This window comes from Thunnus thynnus, chromosome 14, assembly GCF_963924715.1.
Source record: "Thunnus thynnus chromosome 14, fThuThy2.1, whole genome shotgun sequence".
NCBI classification, from domain to species: Eukaryota; Metazoa; Chordata; class Actinopteri; order Scombriformes; family Scombridae; genus Thunnus; species Thunnus thynnus.
The window spans coordinates 9,411,170-9,431,829 of record NC_089530.1 but is presented as its reverse complement, the minus strand read 5'-3'; the positions used below and the strand labels follow the sequence as shown (position 1 = coordinate 9,431,829).

The 20,660-nt window shown below is 39.1% G+C and overlaps 1 protein-coding gene across 11 annotated transcripts in view; it reads right to left on the bottom strand.

Moving 5' to 3' along the window:
• Positions 1-18,178, bottom strand: part of lyst (lysosomal trafficking regulator) — a 60,552-nt gene extending 42,374 nt beyond the window's left edge. For 7 of the 11 annotated variants that reach the window (XM_067609678.1, XM_067609685.1, XM_067609682.1 and 4 more), the window contains exons 1-3: positions 18,100-18,178; positions 14,714-14,980; positions 5,656-5,747 (exon numbers count right to left, since the gene is read on the bottom strand). In XM_067609678.1, the coding sequence (XP_067465779.1) occupies positions 5,656-5,747; positions 14,714-14,794 (173 nt within the window). In that variant the 5' untranslated portion in view covers positions 14,795-14,980; positions 18,100-18,178. Of the gene's footprint in view, positions 1-5,655; positions 5,748-8,233; positions 8,348-11,707; positions 11,859-14,713; positions 14,981-15,074; positions 15,214-18,099 lie in introns of those variants that run through there. The other 4 variants (XM_067609680.1, XM_067609679.1, XM_067609687.1 and 1 more) reach the window with 4 other exon arrangements.
• Between the last annotated feature and the right edge of the window lie 2,482 nt (positions 18,179-20,660).

The window sequence follows — 20,660 nt, the reverse complement described above, 5'->3', positions numbered from 1 at the left end:
TAACTCACTGAATATTTCTCCTACCTCTTTGTCTTTCCGCCATTTTCTCCTCTGCTTAAAAACTCTTGAGCCTCTTAAAAGTCCTCCACCCTACTCTTAACAGTTTTCCATCTCAGGAGCTCTCTTAAGGGCTAAGATGTTTTGTGAATAACTTTTATCTTTACCAGGAGCTAGTCTTAACTCTAAGGGGAAATCCTTAAAAAATGTCATAATTCTAAGATATTTCTTTAAATTTGTACTACTACTTTGTACTAGGAAGCTTTATGAATACAGCCCCAGATATGCACACATCACACTAGTGTTTTGCCTATCCAGTTTTAATGTCCACTTGGTTTTAAAAAACAACAAAAACTATCGCCACTGTACTGTATGTTAAAATGACAGCGGAAACCGTCAAGACACAACTTACTTACTTTTACAAAAACTGCAGTTTAGTGATGATCATGCATAATATCTGTTTCATATGGCAACTGCAATTGAACTAATGTGACAAAACAGCAGTTTATTCACACTTACACATTCTGTTAGGGTCCATGTAACGGACATTTCATAGACTTAGACACAAGTACAGTAAGACTCCTTCAAAAAGTCAAAGCCAATTGCACAGTGAATTGGTCCAGTCATACATGTTGTAGTCATAAAATCTGGATTCATGCTTGAAGGTAAGAGCGCCTCCAAGCAAGTATGCTTCTGTTTCCCAACAACCACGTGTTCCTCTAAATGTGACTGACAAGAAACTGTAGGTCTCAACGTAAGACACACACTGCTAACACCTCAATCCCTTCACCGTTAGAGATACACACCCCCTTAACAAGACATCCCAAATACACAGCACAATGTGAATTTACCAACATGTATTCAAGACCTGCCCTCAGCACTGATCCATATCTAATTCCTTCAAACAGTTACCTCTCTTACCATTTAGCTGCTGCTCTAATCCAGACTCGTATAGTCCTAATAAGAAACAGAGAGTTGCAGTGATCTACATCAAGAATCTAATTTCAAAAGCACAAAACCTAATTTCTGACAACAGCCTCTTTAACATGTACATAGTGTAGGTATCATCATCTTACCAAATGTTACTAGGCCAAACAGTTTCCTACCAGTCATCTTGTGTATGCTCCAAGCTTGACTGCAGCTTTGCTGGCTGTATCTGCATACCTCCTCACACGACTGCTGACTGAATTTTCTGTTCTGCAGCACAAATTCCATTAAATTGGAATTTCAAATGGAAGCTTTCCAGATTTGCAGCAGATCAGCGTATCACATGAAAGCATGTGATGTCACATGGCGAGGGGACTGGCCTTGGGAATACTGACGAGCCCCCAATGCCCTGTAGAAGACCTCTGTAATCAACCATTACTCACAGTAACTGTCTTTGTATTCTCCACTACAACAACCGTGTTTAGATATTTTTTTTTAAATGCACAGAAAAGCCGAATAGAAAACTAGAAAAAAGAGCCAAGTGTTAAACTTGATAAAGCATAAAGTGCTCTATCCTACACAAACATGCTGGGTGTTTTGTATCATCTTCAGTCTCAACATCTCCTCCGTGGCTTCATCTTTACACAAACATGTTACATGGTCAGGAATTTCAAACCTGCAGTGATTTATCTAAATTCTATTTTATCATTTCTAATTCTATTCTTGGCCCATATCAAGATTGCAGGGTTTCAAAAATTGGTGAATATATCAGCAGCACTAACAACATGAAGAGGTTTCCTAAACAAAACAAACAAACAAAAAGACAAACAAACAAAAATTGGCCAAACACATTACCTAAAATGGTTTCCACTGTTTTCAAGAGCTCATTTTCCATATCACATTTCACATATCCTGAATAAGTAAGGCCTGAATCCTACTTTTATTAAGGAATCACTGAACAGTTTCTGCACCATAGGAACATGGGAAGTGATTTGTCCTACATGGGGGTTACCGCTTCCGGTTCCAACACTAATGAAAGCAAGCAACAAAGAATAGTTATGCACTGAAAATAACCTCTAGAGATAAGGAAGAGGTCATTTTCTCAAGCATTACTGAAAAGAAGTTGAAGTTGCTGGAGGAAGGAGAAGGATGCGGCTCTAACAAAATAATCACAGTACTTGTGGAATCATCTGAGCTTGCATAGCCCCTACATGTAAAGGCGTACAAACAGTGTACCCCGTTACATACCTATGAACATACAGTATTATAAGGTACCTACAGCTAAGGGACCAAAACTCTTCAATACAGAATGTAACTCAAGCTTTATTACTTTCTCTCTGTGGAGATCTAAAAACAGCCATAGTTAAATTAACGCATTGGTACCTCTGAGACCGACCAAAGACACCTTGCATATTATGGATGTGGCGCAAACCCTGAGACTAAAAAAGTCTAGAAAACTGTTGTTGCAAATTAATTATTCCAAGCAAATTTTAATTGAAACAAAACAAAAATAGTTTCTAGTAGTAGTAGATATTAAGGTTTCAGGTTTACATGTGAAAAGGATTTTGTCTGAAGTGAAACAATGGTGTACAGTTCACTGAACTGATGATAACTTTTACTATTTAATTTCAATACTGCAAAAATAGCTGGATTAGCCAAATGTTTGGTTAATAAAAGTTAAGCAGTATTTAATAAGTTAACAAAGTATTTAATGAATAAATGCAACCTCTGTTAAAGTTCAAGCTCACCATGTTAATTCAGCGTCTGGGAGAAACATGTCTGTCCACTGAATGAAGCTTATTTAGGCCACAGGTCCCCCTCCAACAGACCAGACGCACATCTAAGAGGCTTTGACATGCTATCAGCAAGTCAGGCCCCATTGTTACTCAAACTGGCACAAGATCACAATTCTTTTTAATCTCTCAAATGTAAACTGTATATACACATTTTGGTGAACTTTATTGTAATTAGGGTGATGAGAATACTGCAGGGGAACACGATTAAGTTAAAATTAAAGACAAGGAAAATCAACTCTGCGTATCAATGAACAGGTGACAATGTGACCTTGCCAATTTACATTACAATGCCTGTAAATATACATAAGGGTTGACTTATGGTATTAAACATGTAGTAGTTGCTGTAATTTATAATAAAGCTAGTGTGTGTATTGTCCAAAATCAAGTACAAGTCTGAATTAAAACATAAGCTTTGATCTAAATGCAAATTTTACACCCTCATCTGGAACGACTACAACACTCAATATGCTCAAGGTTGGGAGAAATGTATTATGCTTTCAGGTTAGATACAATGCCTTTGCATATTAACAGTCGAGACTTGTGTTTCCCCAAAATAAAAAAATGTCAAGAGAGGTCAAATCAATAAAAAACTACCCCATAATATTCAAAACACATTTTTATGAAATATTAATAGCATTATTCTACTACTTCTATTCTAAATTTTAGTTATATTATCATTACCACAAGATGGTGATTAGAGACTTAGTAAACAGAGATAATGGTTTCTATTATCCCTCTGAAGAAAGGCAATTCTCTCCTGCAGAATTCAAATTTTGTGTTTCCCCTTTGGCCAATTATTGTGATGTTGTTCACCCAGAACCGAGTTATTTAAACAGTACAAGCTTTATTCAGCTCTGCCCCTTTCTGTGCAGGGAAAAGTAAGAAAATATCAGTTTAATTTTGACATTCACTCTCATATCTGTCGGTTTAATGTTTCAGTTATGTGAGCTGATTTAACAAAGGAGATTTAACGTGTTAATTAGTGAGCAATAAAAGGTGCTGGTGGGTGGATTTTGTCGCCTTTAGAGCGTTATTATGGATCCCAATGCTTTTCTTGGCAAGACACGCCCTGCATAGCATTCAAGCGCTAAGATTGGCCAGGAGTCCACGCTCGCACTGCTATTCTGCTATTTCCTAACTGTAATGGGAAACGTTAATTCTGAAGGACTATGAGATAACAGTTTGAGTCAAGCATGGAGGCTGTATTATGTGTAGCTTGGAAAATAACGATATTGGGCACTGAATTTGATAAATTTACTGTTTATCAGACCACAAATGAGACAATAATTAGCACAACACACCGACTCTCTCTCTCATTTGCTCTCTTCTTTACCGTCTCCTCCTGCTGGAGATAAATTAACAGAGAGCAGCTGTTGGTTATTTTAGAGGCAAGGCAGCCGGCCATTGATGCCTCCATTGCTTCTCTGATTGTATCTCCAGATGAAGCCCTTACACCAGATGCCCACTGTCCACGCCTGCAGTGTAGAATCACTGATCCTTACTAAGAGCTATGATGTAGTAGCTTGTATGGGGCATATTGGAAACTGTCTTTCCCACCTTGTTCTAGCTCTATCCCAGACTCTCCAGACTGCTGGAGTTGATGCCTCAACAGAGAGCCTGAGGGCTGCTTCACTCCAGGCATTTGCTTTCATGACCAGAGAGCTTGGCAGACTGATGTTCATTTAGACCTTGACCCAGTGCCAAGTGTGGCTGCAACTGGGGCATAATGAATACAGATTCCTTTTGACCTTGTTAGTATGGGTCATCCAGGTATTGCATACCGTCTCTGGCGGTCAAGAAGAATGAAATAGAACGAGAGTTATGGATGTAACTAAGGTCATACGAATTCTGAATAACCGCCAGAGTTCATTGTCACTGGGGGTCTTGACCAGAAGATTCTGTAGGAGACAACTGCTGGGTGTCAGGCCCCTTTATCATGTTGCTTGCGTCATCCAGGTCACAAATGTGACTTTGTTGATATTATGTCTCGACCTTCTGCACACAAGCACGATGCATATCCATGTATTACGATTCGTCTCTGGTGGTCATGCAGAAATCATAGAACCTTAGTTACATTTGCAACTCTCATTTTCTCATCTCATTCTCCACCAGATAATGAATAAGTATATTTCACAAAATGTCTAAGTATTCCTTTAAGGCTTCTTCACCTTCAGGCTAACACTGCATAAGTAATTAACAAACCAACAATTTAAAATAAACTACTACTACAACATCATAAATTTGCTAATCTTATACACTAACAGTAAACTAAAAGATGAGTAATAAAACATAGAGAGTTAATTCAATGAGCATTTTGTTCAATTTCTATCTGTTAGCCAGGTACCTAGTAATTGCATATAAAACATTAAACTGCCGTAAGCTTGTCTTTAAACAAGGACATTATTTCAGGCATTTCAACCAATACCCCCATTCAACAAATCACTTTTCAGCTGAGGGAACACATGGCTCACAAATGCTAATGCACGCACTTAATTCCAGGTAGTGCGTGTGTGTGACTTATTTACACCAAACAGAATACAAACAAGAGGCCCTTGAGGTGCCTAATGTCCCACAATTTTCCTCATCAATATGCAAATCTCTGCAGCAAAGTACTCCAATAGCTAATGCACCGTGATAACTGTACACAGTGTCTGGAACCTCTACTACAGTTACTTTTTTTCAGTTAAGATCAAAGAAAAGATAGCTGCAGGTGTGTTTGCAGTTATTGCACCCAGTCCATGTCACGAGCGGCATTATTTATCATTTACAGAATCACAACTTTGAATATTGAACATTTTTAGTAATATTATTATTATTATATCTTCAAGGCTGCTGTATTAGAGTCCATTATGTACAGTAGCAAGGTGTTACCCACCCATAGTGAGACAAAACCTCCATTATGCTACATTTAAGAAGTTAAAATAATAATACGTACCAGAATTTCAGTGCATCTTTGGTGCTGTGGTTGGGGTGATGCTGCACATAGTGGAAGAGACAAAGGAAATTCTCTAGACTCTGAAGGCTGACCTGATGAGAGACACAGATAAGACACAAGAGAAGCAACATGAATCAAACACAGATTATTACTTGCAGTCACATGAAGACAAACTGAAAGGAAAAATGCATTACATGAAAAAATATTACCCCTTCTACGCATTAGGGCATGACTGTCAATGATTTTATGATATGTAACTGTTATACACAATGGTAAAGTCCATTTGTTTGTGATGAAACATAAACTTATCCTGTTATATGGAACTATTACTCCAACCTTTATTCAGGTCAGCACTGCATCTCATCAGGTGAGGAAATAATGACCACATAAAGATTAACTCAGCTTTATCACAGCGCGGTCAGAGTCTGACCACAGAGCGGGACACTCTCACCACCAGAGTTGCCACCACAAGTGGGACTTTCTTAATAGTGAGACTAGCCACCTGACCGCTTTTAACTGTATTACTGGTTTCAGGGTAGTGTGTTAATACCTTCCTGTGATCTTCTAAGCCAGCGTCCCTGTGGTCCCTCACACCACACAGGAGCTAGCTTTACGCCTCTGCTAATCTGACACCACTGACTGCATTCATTAATGCAACACTGATCCCTGACTGATGTGGCTGCGCTAAGTGTCTGGGTCACAAAGCCACAGAATAGACACTATGCAGTACCAATCACATTACACACAGTCTGACCTATGCTGCCACTAAACTTACTGACAGATTGAAAAAAAACAATCAACACATATAATTCACTGATATTAGAGGGCTTTACCATTTTTTATTATAAAGAGATTCTAACAGCCGTGTAGTCTGTGGGTTTGCTATAAAGTGGCAAGCTTGTGAGATTAGTCAACAGTCGAGTCTTTTCAATTAGCAACAGATACCAAAACAGGTTTTTGAAAACCAAAGTTAGTGATAACAGGGAAGATATCTGACATATATCAGTTATCAAACATTTCTTTTTTGACATTATTATTAATAAAATTCCCCAATGTCTTCATTGTTCCTTGAAGCTACTACAAGGCAATACACCAAGGCAAAATGTCCCTTTTTCATTCAAAATGTTTTAACCTGAATTACAAACTTACAACAAGATGAAAATTGTCAGACTATTCTTGAACCTGTCAAAATGAAACACAATCACACCTCTTCAATAATCATCAAATGTGAGCTAAACTCTAAGCTAAAGCTAGTTTGGTAAAATAAAATGGGATTTGGCAAATAAATGTGACCTCAATGATTATTGACACTATTAAAAAATACAGTATATCCCATCTTGTGCCCAACACATTTCTAAATAAGGTTCCCTTAAAGCTACCCTGTGGAGGTTTTCGACCATTAGTTTTAGTTTACTATGGAGCAATTCTTTTACAAATCCCTATTTTGTTTATATGATGTGTGTACACAGGGATGCATGCGCAAAAGCATGCAGGTGATGCAATACATACCCTTGACGATTGTTTCATGCTATTCTACTGACTGACAGTTGGTGGCAGCAACATGAAAAAAGGAGAAGCAATGAGCCAGCAAAGGTGGTGAAGAAGAAAACTGCTAGCAAGTAAACACGGGCAGTAAACAATGCAGATTTAAAATATTTTTAAAATCTGCTTTACAAATGTTTCATGAGGAAGGAGATTCATTCAACATGTTTGTTAAACCTCGAGGAAACACACAATGCATTTTGGTGAGAAATACTGAATATAAACAGAACTCCACAGGGCACCTTTAATTCACTTTCCCTTGAAGGAAATATATATCAACCAACACTGGCACTGACCTTATTATGATGGGTTTTTTTAATATAAATGTACAGTTTGCAAACTCAGGTTCTCCACAAAATAGAAAACTGGTAGTATCACTCCATAGAAATTTGGATATAGTGATATCTTTGTGCAGGCAGGTTATGTCACAGTGACACCACAGCAAATCATTTAGTGACATGGACATGGATTTCTGCAAGGGCTCAAAATGGAAGCCATTACCATTACATATGTAAGAGCAGAAAGTGACAAAAACAGAAAGCGAGTGATGTAAAGCAGCCCTTTAAAGAGAATATGGCATAATTTATAGTTATAGTGTGTTTACTATTTTCTGTGTCTAGTTTAAATGTCTTAAAACAGCTAAATCAGCTATGCATGTCTGTGAAACAGATTTTCTCACTCTCCGTGACTAAAACACAAGAGGGAAACATTCAAATCAGTTATTCAGGTGCCTGCAGTTTTGTCACACCTCGACTTTTGCTGCTAACCGTCACAGTGAGTACACCAGCCGAGGCTAAAGTTATGGCAAACACCAGCTCTGTTGTACATTTGTGTTGTGAGTCAACTTCCTTCCTGTGTCACACTGTAAAGCAAGTCTTGTTTTCACATGATTAACTTTGTTAACACTATGACTGGAATTAAAATAGATCTGTTTGCATGACTGATTGTTACAAGCTACAAGATGCGCATGTTTAATGTGCAGCGTCCTAGAATCTTAGGTGCCAGGTGATGAAGATGCAGAGTTGACCACACTCACCGGGGTCAGAGAGGGCCAGGGAGGGTGAGACTTCAACGGCTGAGGCAACAACCCACCCAAGCACTGAGGAGATGGGTGGGTGGGTAGGTGAGGGGGGGGGGGGGGTCACTGCACGCCAGGGGGCTGGACAACATCACACACAGGAGGAGGGAAGAGAAAGAAAGGCATGGATCATGAGAGAGACAGGAGAGGACAAGGGCAAAACATGAAGGCAGACAAGAACAAAAAAAGATGAAAGAAATAAATGCAGCAACAGATGAAAGCAAAGATAAACAGGAAAGGGGGTGACTGGCCGGAAATAAAGGCTTCAAAGTTGCCAGAACTGTTATTAGTTTAATAAATAAACCCTGGAGCTAAGCTGGAGTTTTGCATTCAGTCTATTAAAATTAATCTCCCAAAATGAGTATCTAAAATGACTTGGTTTGTCCTTGTGTTGTCAGTGTACCTGCTGTGGCTGTATTCCTCTTATGGGAAAAGGAAACTGAGAGTGGTTCACGATAACACTAATTTCCCAGCAATGGGGTTGTTTTTTCCTCTGAGGCTCTAATCCAATATTACAATGCACTCAGCACAAACCAGTCGGGGTGATTTGATAATGGAGGGACTGCCAATACTGATTAATACAGCTTGGGAGGGAAATCAACGGTTCACAAAACTCAAGAGAAAACACTTTGTAAACAAAAAGAAAGCTTTGACCTTTCCTCTGTGGTGATCTTTATTTTTTCATATTGCTCACTCTCATATCGAGCCCTTTGTTTTTTTTTTTTAAAGCTATTTCACGATTTGCTGACATAACCTGTTTAACATAATTTAACCGAATTTGGATGATAATGTGAGTCTATTCAACAACCTCGCTTGCTGTGCGGGTTTATCCGCTGCAAAGAGAAATTAACCTGCTACATGATGATAAGAAAGACACAAACAACACAGATTCACTTCAGACTTGGGTGAAAATATACTGCTGCTTTTAATAATACTTAACAAAATACTCTATTTCTTGCCTGGTTCAGAATAAATAGAGGTCAGGTTCAGCTACAACCTGGAGCTGCCACTTGCTAAAGATATTAGCTCGTACTTCTGTTTGTATATCTGAGTCTCTATATCATTTTCCTTGGTGAAGCTGCCGTAATTGCTCAGACACGGTTGCTGTGACCTGTGTTTTTTTTTTTTTTTTTTTTACAATGCTTTTATCCAACATGGCGATCATGGGAGGCCTAGTCATGGGAGTCTAATGGCTGAGTCACCCACGCTGGTACAGACTTTCCTCTCAAGCTTGCTTTGGATAATTGGGTAGACTACAACTTGGCAGAGGCAGTGAAAGCGATGTGATCCTATCCTCGTGAGAGAGAGAGAGAGAGAGAGAGAGAGAGAGAGAGGACGTGGGGCATTGGTTATGCAATGTTTTTTTCCGGTTTGAGATCCCTGCTGATCTAATTTGACATTTGGGTGATGATGAGCGTCATGAGGAGCCCCTAACGTTCTGCATTTCCTCACAAACTACGAGTCAGAGAGCAGAGCCGTTTCACACAACACTACAGATAACTTTTTTTTTCTTCCCTCCTCATTAAGACAAACCACAAAATGTCAAGAGGATACCATCAAAAAGCATGCTTGTGTTTTTGTCAGTGTCAGTCTGTACCGTCACAAGCAGTGACCTTTATTCAAGCTTAGCCACTGTGCAGGAAATGAAAATGTGTCACTCTTGGCTTCACTGTTTTCATTACGAGTAGATAGCGTGCAAGCTGCTGTTGGTGAATATGACAGTCCAAACAGCATGCTCTGTCCTTTTTTCCCCCCAGTGGACTGGAGAGTCTGTGTTTTTGAGGGAGAGAACTGACTAAATAACATGCCACTGGGTGGAAAAAGCTGAGACGCAGCAACGGCTGGAGTCTGACTCAACCCAGAACCAGAGAGATGAATTATTCATCCATTCAGCCAATCGTTTGGAACGGCCCTGAGACCAGAGCGAGTAGGAGTTAGGTTGAAACTAAGGGGAGGAACAACAAATGCAGATGTGAAACATGTCCTGTGGTCAACCAGCAAGCCTTAGAAAGTGACTTCACAAGATTGATAAACAACATCATTCAGACATCCTAGAAGTCATGAAAGTCACACTGTATACAATTAAAATGTGATCAACAACCTTTGGTTAAAGTAGTGTGATGATCACAAGACATCATGGTCAGAGCCTGACTGCATGCTCTTTATGTTTGGACTGTAGCGCTTGACTTTCATTCAAAGTGCAATGTCCTTAGTCATGGTGAATTCACTAAAAAGTGCTGATTTCATTAACAGCCAATTACCGTGGCAGATATGAAACAGATTCACTGCACTAATGTGTTGCCAGATATGCTGTAATATTAGTAAGCCTGCTATTTCTACAATCTTTTGACTTTTACAAAAGTCTTGTAAGGACTGAAATATATCAGTGTGATTCTAACACAGTGGGTAGATTGGTTTTGAAAGAAGAGCTCCCCCATCACTTGAGGTTAGGCGTTACAAAGTGTGGAAACATGACGGCTGACAAATCTCCAGTCCAAACAGTTTTTCAGTTTCAGGTTACTCCGGAAATTACTTATCTGAAAGAGTCCCATGAGTCTTCAAAAATGCAACTAAGTTATCATTCGCATTGTCTAAGACAGATCATATCCTGTGCATTCATTGTTTTGCTGCCTTTAAAGGCTACACATAATAAAACAAGTAACATATTAGAAAAATCATGCATTAACAAATAAATCAGAGTGAAACTAACATATTACTTTGCACATACAGGCCTGATATTGGCCAGTCAGTCTCATCCACCCTCAAAATAAAAAGGAAAACATATTAGGAATATTTTTTCCGCTCTACTAGACTGCTGTATGAAAATTATACAAGACCAGTTAATGTAGCAATTACTTTTATACACTTTCGGTGATCTTAGTAGCTCAGATGTGGAATATGATCCATTTTCATTATAGTTAATTGCTTTGGATAGCTGGAGCTACATATTACAGCTGACCTTAATGCCAGACAAACTACATAGCATAATGTCTTTAATGACACCGTGCAGCCTTTTATCAAAATATTACAGACATACAGACATCTCTTATATTGTTCAGTCCCGACAAGCCAAATAATAAACTTTGAGGATGAAGGTGAACCCGCACTAATGTTCTCATTCCCTCCTTTGCCTTACGCTTTGCCCGACAAGTTTAATCTTCTTTAGACAAGGATTCAGGGGCTTTACCACAGAAGGAATGTAAAGCACAGAACTGAGCTTAGAAAGCTAATGACAAGTAACGTAGGAGGAATATGTGAACAGCGTTGTCCCATTTCAGAAAATCACTATATTTAATCAGCTCTTACACACACACATATCCGTTGTTAGAGATTAGGTGACGAAGTGCAGACAATGGACATTTACATTTTAGCCCATCACGATAACAACGGTCAAAAACATGACTGATGTTAGACCAACAGAACAATACTTACAAGATAAACCCGATCACCCCACAGGAAAATGCCAACCGCAACCTCAGGTCATCTTGTGTCATCCATTTCCATGCAAAAAGCTAAATTCAATCAGAGTTAACATTAGTCCGAGACTGTTACTGGCTGAATTTAAAGTCATTTAAGAGCGAGGCAGAGCCAGCACAGATCAAATGGTTGGAGCTGCTGGGTACCAGAAGACAAAAAAAAAAGTGAAGTGTTTCAAACACCTCGCTTTGGTGTTTTGAAACATCCTGTTGGCTCATAATGAAACTGAACAATCCACAAGCAACATAAACCTGGTCTCCTGCTTGGTTTCTGGCCAGGTAGCCATTCAACTAAAATGACTCCGCTAATCAAGATTCAGAGAGACTGGGCAGAGTGGAAAGCGTCCCCACAAACACTTCTCATTCAAGTATGCCTGAGGCAAATTATCTTTGCAGCAGGACGCACTAATATGGTGGTTTTGGCTCCATATAAAGGAGGATTCTGAAGAATGAAAAGAAAGGCTCAAAGCCAGTAATCCTGTTATTCTATGGCTGAAATAACAGTATGCTGCTTTCTTGTAAATGCTAGAAATTACATATACAAAATGATTTTTAGGTAATGCTGTTATGTGGGAGAATGGATGCGATAGGTGGGAAACTAATCCACAACCATGGAACCAGCGCTCTCCTTCAGGTCCACCTAACATCCCTTTTTAGACTGTTTCTATTGACCCAAAAAATATTACAGGCTTTAAAAAAATAGTAGAATATTTTTATGGTGTTTCTATTTACTCAGCAAAACAGCTACTGAGAGCGGGAAACAGAAAAGAGGAAGACTACAGTCAAACATCAGGTCAGGGTTAACACCAAGCCAATGAACCATCAAGGCATCCCAGAACACTTACTGACCTTGGTCATTATGCTGCGGATAAGTGACTGAAATACCAGCAAGAAATTTAATCCTGCTAAAAATGAAGATGCAAAGAATAAAAGATGAGGAGGGCAGAGAAAAAGAGCTTGCTACTTTATTGATTACTGCAGGAGCAAGTGTCTTTTGCCTTCTACCCTTAACAGTAAAGTATGATCACAGGATTGGCTGCTGAACAGCAGGGCAGAGTCTTAAAACAAGGACAGTTCCAAAGAGCGCTTTATGTTTACCTGAATACTGACTGCAATGACTGAGGGACGGCACTTTAGGCAACATGGTAGGAAGTTACAGCAGACACTGATGCGATTGGCAGAATGAAATGGAGCAAAATATTGTGTGCAAACTGTATTCATGTGAGTGCTACAGCCTGTCACTGTGTGTCCACGGATTGCAGCTGTGCTCACTTCAACATCTCTCTACATCTCACACACACACACAAAAATACACAGGACTTTGATCACTGCCAAGTTGACAAGCGGAGGATCAAACATGGTCGTCCCGAGAGAGTCGTCACAGCGAAAAATGACATTAAAAAGTTACCATTAATAGAAAGCCAGAGCCTCCTTAGTGCCGTCCAAGTGTTTTTCAAGTGTATTACTATGACAACTGAGAACAAGCCAGCACCACTTCTCCAGCTGATATCCTAATGCACACCAACATGATTAACAAAGCGACGAAGCACAACACACCATCAAAGACATGATGACTATAGCGGAAGGAAGTCATTATTTCCCAGAAAGGAAAAACCCCCACAGGCTAACTCAACTCTCATTAGCTTTAAAAATGATAGCAGGTCTTTCTTCAAAGGACGACTCGCACATTATAAATCAGAAATAATAGACTAACATAATGGCTAAATCTGCTCATCTGTGCCCTGAAGTCTGATCCTAATCCAAGTCTCGTGATCTGGCTGCTGCTGGTTGTCTGACCGGGAAGGGGGTGGGGGGGCGGGGGGCGTGGGGGTGGGGGGTGGCCTAACAGAGTTGTCAGAACCACAGCCACTCACTGCCTACACAGGAACGAAAGTGCACTTGCGCAACACTTGTAATGAACAATCTGTGGTTCACACCTGCCTCTGTCATCTACCTGCCATCTACCTCTGTGCAGTGACTCACCGGTGGTCCGTCGTCTCCTGTTTGTGATGTACAGTCAGTTAAATTTATGGTTACAAAAATGGTGCTTGGGGACGCTGAAGAGGCACATCCCGTGCTAAACGGAAAATCATTTTCTTTCAGTGTTATTTTTACTTCTCAGTGTTACCACAATGACAGAGTGACAAGAACTGAATGACTCTTGAAAGAACTGAATGACTCTTGACTTGACATGACTTGAGGAGGAAATAAAACAGACAATCAGTGGGCTGCATATCTCCTTACAGGTCCTGCATTTTAAATTTAAAGGGGGTTTCTCTAAACAAAACATTTGTCTATGTGTCTTTGTCACTCTATCATTTTCTGTTGCTGCAGAGCATTTTGCAACAGTCTCTTCTAACTCATGGTCAGTCACTGTGAAACAGCCGAGGCAAAAACAGAAAGTAATTTATGCAGTTTAAATTACAAGTAACAGACCGAACAATGTTTGTTATTGTTGGATGACATTGCCTCAGTGAACATTTTATTCAGCCTGGAATCAAGCAAAAAATCTCCAGCACCCTACAACATTTTAGATGCAGTGACAGCAAATATTTGCATTACGGTGTGACAAATTAAACAATAAACCTTTGTTATTTCACAGAATAACAGAATAACCAAACTTATTCTGAATCTGCGAGTCAGAAAGTTACATCATTGTGAAATTTCCACTAAGCCCTTATGAATTAAATACTGCAAAGGAGCAGTTTTGAAACTTAAACATGATGAAAAACAAAAAAAAAACCCAAATACTATATCTCCATCCTTAAAATGGAGAAGTGCATTGAACAATTTGATATACCTGACTTTATTAAATACTTTCCAAAGTTCTTCCTATATGGCTTTTTCCAGGACCACAGCTGTATGAAAAGTGAGCATCCCCACTACAATGAGAAAGCAGCCTGAGCTGAGTCTGTATCACACCGGCCTCAGCCTTCACACAGTGACTGACAGCAGCGCCTACCTGCAGATCCGCTCCTTGAAGTCTGCAGTCCATGTACTTTTCCCACGCAAATGACAGATCAGTCTGCTGTGGACTGGCCATGTCGTCCACACCTCCAGGTGCAACACCAATCAGGGCGTTGAGGAAGTCAAGAATAACAAAAGTCTTCCTCCCCAGTCCTCCAAAGTGCTCCGGACAGCACCGAACAAATCCCCAAATGTTCTCCTTGAGTCGGTCATAGCAGATTCATTATTCACTGTGCTGCTTTTCCACTTTTAAAATGGGCATCTGCAGGAAAAATATAAAGTGTCAGTGGTTAGCAGAGTAGATTTAGCTGACAGAGCCACTTTAGCTTTTGTCCACGCACTCATGAGACACTGACGGTTGTATATGTGACGCACTTGAACGTAGCTTGAACCCGAAACTTCGGCCAGACAAGCCTGACACACGGCAGCACAAGCAAAACAAAACGGACTCAAGCAACAGCCTCAGATAGCTAACCGCTAGCTAGCAGTTAGCATCTGACAGACGCTGCGTTAAAGCAAATCACTTCCGGTCAAGTGATTTTGTCTTCAAAACAAAAGCGCTTCACTTGTTCGGCCGGGGACCCCCATGAGTCCTTAAAGGGACTCTGGGGGATCCCCAGCAAAAAGGGGAATATTTACTAATAATTGAATAATTACATCCATAAGTAACACAATGGCTATTTTGGTCATGAGTTTCATACACTTTCTGCATAAAATACCTAAAAGCAAAAATCTTATCAGATGGGGGTCAGTGGTCTAATTTGTGTCAGTTTAGGGGTCCTTGACGAGACAAAGTTTGAGAACCACTGTTGTAAGTAACTACACTGATGACTACAATCACACTCCACACCCCAATAAAACATTTACATTAGATGATAACTTTATCATAACAATAAATGCTCACAGATGTGTGAAAGGCAGTAATAAAATGTCAGGTTAACAAATCTTACCACATTAACTCTGATTATACTGATTATACTTAATAATAATAATAACAACAAAATAATAATATTGATATTAATAATAATAATAATAAATTTAATTTTTTACCACACTTTTCATTCATAGTGAAACTCACAGTGTTACAGTATTAATAACATAGAACACCCAACATAAAGAAAATGGTAATAAGAGTTAAGATGAAAAAGCCTTCCTGAATAGAAAGATGTTTAGGCCTGTTTTAAAAGAGTCTAGAGTCTGTGCTGCCCTCAGATGGTTAGGAAGGTTGTTCCACAAGCATGATGCAGCAGAGCAGAAGGCTTGATTTCCCCCATGGTGCGGAGCTTAGCACTGGGGGCCCAGAGGAGCAAGCTTTTGGCATATCTGAGGGTGCGAGTGGAAGTTTGTGGTGTGATTGGTTCCTGTAGGTAGGGAGGCGCATATCCATTGATGGATTTATATGCGAGTGGCAGGATTTTGTAGTCAACCCTGAAGGAGACAGGGAGCCAGTGCAATGAAAACAGAATTGGTGTTCCTGTTCTCGCACTCTCACCAGGATCCTGGCAGCCCTCTTCTGAATATACTAGAGCTTTATTTATTATTATTTATCAATTATGGCAATGCAAAAATATTGATATTTGGAAGAAAATCAATCTACTTGGACAAAATAGAATGGAAAGGCATTTTGTTTCCATGATAACAAACAAAACATGTAGCAAAAGCAAACAATATGTATAAGTATATATTAGTGACAGTATTTAATCACATAAATAAAAAATGTTGAGCCAGTAGTGCAATTTATTCAAATGACTGACTGATTTATAAGACTTTGGATGCCACTTGTTAAGCGCAGTCTGCTTCAAAGTGACAACATCACACATATTTCAGATGCTTGGGCTCACAGGGAGTCGAATCATCAAATCAGCTGTCATGATCAAGGTTTTCCCAAATATTTACATATCAAAGTCCACAGAGACATCCAGCATTATTATTGGCTCTCATACAAAACTTTATTAAGGTTATCTGAGTGCAGTGGTGGAAAGTAACTAAGTATGTTTACTCAATTATTGTACTTAAGTACAATTTTTAGGTACTTTCAATTTACTTGAGTATTTCCATTAGATGCTACTTTTTACTTCCACTCCACTACATTTCAAAGGAAAATATTGTACTTTCTACTCCACTACTTTTATTTGACAGCTTTAGTTACTTTTCAGATGAAGATTTGGCACAATGGATAATATAACAAGCTTTTAAGATACAACACGTTGTTAAAGATGAAACCAGTGGTTTCCAACCTTTTTGGCTTTTGACGTCTTACAAAAAGCTGTGTGTAGTCGAGGTCACATTTCAGATGTCTATGAGTTGTTAACAGCTCCACCGAACGGTGTTTCCCCCCCTAAACTTCTCACATGGTTTCATTTCAATAAATGATCAAATAATCCAACATTTCATCAAAAATAAAAAATTAGAGAAAAAGTCCAAAATCTGAAAACAGATTTGTGTATCAGAACTTTATTTTTTCTTCCTTCCTCTGCCATTAATCATCTCACAACCCCTCAAGTTTATCTGCTGACCCTTTGGAGGGGCCGGGCCCTATGTTGGGAACCACTGTACAGCTAACTGTATATAAAGTAGTTCAAACTAGCTCCACCTCCAGCAGCTACAACAGTAATATGCTGCTCTAACACTGATGCTTCAGTATTAATAATCTAATGATGTCATATATAATAATATGTCAGTCAGAGGGACCAAACCTCTATTTTTACTACAACACTTTAACTACATTTTGCTGCTAAAACTTTTGTACTTTTACTTAGGTTGGATTTTTCATGCAGAATTTTTACTTGGAGTATTTTTACACTGCTGTATTAGTACTTTTACTAAAGTAAAGGATCTGAGTATTTCTTTCACCACTGTATGAGTGACATATTTAAATGCATTCATTTTATATAGGATAATATAACATAACTTCCTTTAAAAGTTCAGTAAATTTACTTTCATTCCTTTGTAGTTGAATTACTCAGAAAACGTTGGAACTTGGTCGTTTAATTTGAAAGCTCTGCCCGGAAGTTCTATGAATTTTTCTAGCTAGCTTGACCGCAAGAGGCATAAGCAAGAAATCTCGATATTTTTAACCATAATATTTGCATACAATGTCACACTAATCTCAGAGCCGCTATATGTAAACGGTAATGCCACCAGGTTTAATAAATAAAAGAAAAGTTCCATAATACTGACTCATTTGCTAATATTCATAGCGTTAGCGGTTGTCCTGGTCGATGCATCGCATCGCACTCTTAACGGCAGCTGTCAAAACTGTTTGTGCAGCAAAGAGAAACGAACACATCGCTAACTACCTTCACCGAAACAACCAGGTGTCCAAGCTGTAGCTAAATCTTTATGTATAATATCCAGGGAAGAAATTATTTTCATACATACCTGCGTTTCCCATGAAATACAGCCAGCTAACGCTCATATAGGAGCGAGTACTCTGTGTTATTTAGCCCTCAGTGCTGACTGCAAGACAATAACAATTTTCTTCTTCTTCCTTGGTTTCACTGGCGGACTACAAACTAGCGTTAAAGGTGCATGTGGCCACCTACTGTATCGGAGTGTGTAACATCATGACTTTTAAACGACAAAAACAACAGACAAACAAACGAAAAAAAACTTTATAAAGAAGTTATAATCTGGATATTAAACAATGCCAAATTCCCCCCAATCACTTTATTTATAGAAAGTATCACTTACAACATGTGTGACAATAATGCAATAACATAAAACAATTAGGCATCATAATGAAATAAAGATAACATAAAGGACATGACTTCACATTTTAGTTTGTTGATACAGTCAGCATGGTAACAGGACAAAGGGCAACAACAACAACAACAACAACAACAACAACAACAACAACAACAATAATAATAATAATAATAATAATAATAATACAAAAAATAACAGAAAAGCTAGGCAATAACATCAGATTTTTTTAAAAATCTTGGAGCATACAAACTGTGCATGTGTTGTTGTTTATAAGTTGGATAGACTCAAAATACTTTCTAAATTCAGTCATGAAAAGTTCAAACAATGGGCAAGATTTATGGATGTGAAATTTTGCAAGACAAAAACAATACCGCCTCCTCCTCTCCTGGTAATACATCACCAGAGTGAGGACTGTAACATTTTGCAATGACTGTTAGATTTCACATTCATTTGGTTGGTGACTTTTTAGATTTACATTTGCTTGGAAGATAGGAGGTCATAGTCACAAATATTCCTGGTTTCATTGTGAGAGATAAGTGAAGGATCACTAGAAGACCAACACATTCAGTTCTCTACATAAAGTAAAGGTGATTTTTTGTCACAAAAAAATGTTCAAATGAAAGAGAACTCATATTTGTAAATGAATTTAGCCCCATTCCAAAGACTAATTTATCTGTTTTGTTGACGGCCGGGGCAACATATTCCTCGCAGACAAGATTCAGGGTCGGAACGCCATATTATGTAAATAGAGCTGGCAGCCGGCGACCTGCCCACAGACTCCTTTTGTTTCCTATTGGATGACACGCAACTAATTCCCCAATCAATCAAAACGTTTAGTCCAGAGAATGATGGTGCGTTTGATTAATACTGTAAATTGGTGTTTCCAAGAGCAAATCCAGCTCAAGGTACCATAAAGCAGCGGTTCTCAACCTGGCTCCTTGATGAGATTCCGGGGGTCCCCAGAAAAATGGGGAATATTTTAATTTCACTATTATTTCTTTGTCTAAAAGTAGCCCAATTAGAAAGTGTATATGACTATTCTGTTCATTGGTTCACACTCTATGCTGTTAATCTGCCAGTCTACAGTATAGACAGTTATGGAATAACTAAATCTTATCAGATGGGGATCCCTGAGACTGCATCTTATCAACAGCTCCGTGACCTGATGTGCATTCAGTTTGAGGGTTCTTGACACCAAAAAGGCTGACAACCACTGCCTAAAGTAGATTGGCATACTGGTAGCCCAGTTAAGCCCCAAGTTAAGACCAATTCAGATCTGAATTAGCAAATTCAAAAAGCTGATTTTGAGTATTTCAAGTCACAGTAAATGTTTTGATATAAGTGGGACTTCCAGATCCAGACTGACAAGTTGGAGATGGCTAACCGACCGGACATTGTGTTGATTGACAAACAGAAGAAGGCAGTAGCGATAGACGTAGCAATCCCAAGCAACAGCAACATCAAGAAGAAGGAACATGAGAAGATTGAAAAATACCAAGGGCTGAAAGAGGAGCTAGAAAAGATGTGGGGAGTAAAGGCAACAGTGGTGCCACAAACTGGGAGAGTGGCTCCAGTAGATTCCAGGTACAACATCTGAGGTCTCTGTCCAGAAGAGCGCCATCCTAGGAGCAGCTAAGATACTGTGCAGAACCCTCAAACTCCCAGGCCTCTGGTAGAGGACCCGAACTTGAGGAAGACACACCACCACCCCCCATGGAAGGGGGGTGAGAAGGGTATTTTATATATATATAGACTGGCATAAAATACCGGCAACTATTTAGACAATTGATTGGTTATTAAGTAGCCTAATGATTAAACTAGTTCCAGTTTCTCAATTGTGAGGATTTTCTTTGTCTTATAGTAAACTGAGTGTCTTTATGTTTTCTAGTGTTAGACAAAACAAGCAATGATGGCATCACTTTGGGCATTATGACATTTTATATGCCAAAGGATTAATCAATTAATTGAGATAACAATCAGCAGAGTAATAATAACAATCATCTTTAATTACTGCCCTATTGAATGCTGTAGTTTCAAGTAGGTTGCAGCTCATATGATAAATATTCCAATATTCCGAGTTTATCAAGAGTCCCTTAATGCACCAGTGACGTAAGTAAGTGTCTCCCTTTCTGCGACAGCATCACGGATTATGGGGGGCAGTCATTTTGATTCTTTTTTCAAAGAAGGTATGTCATCACCCCATGACGTCATCCATTAAACACGTTACTAGGCCA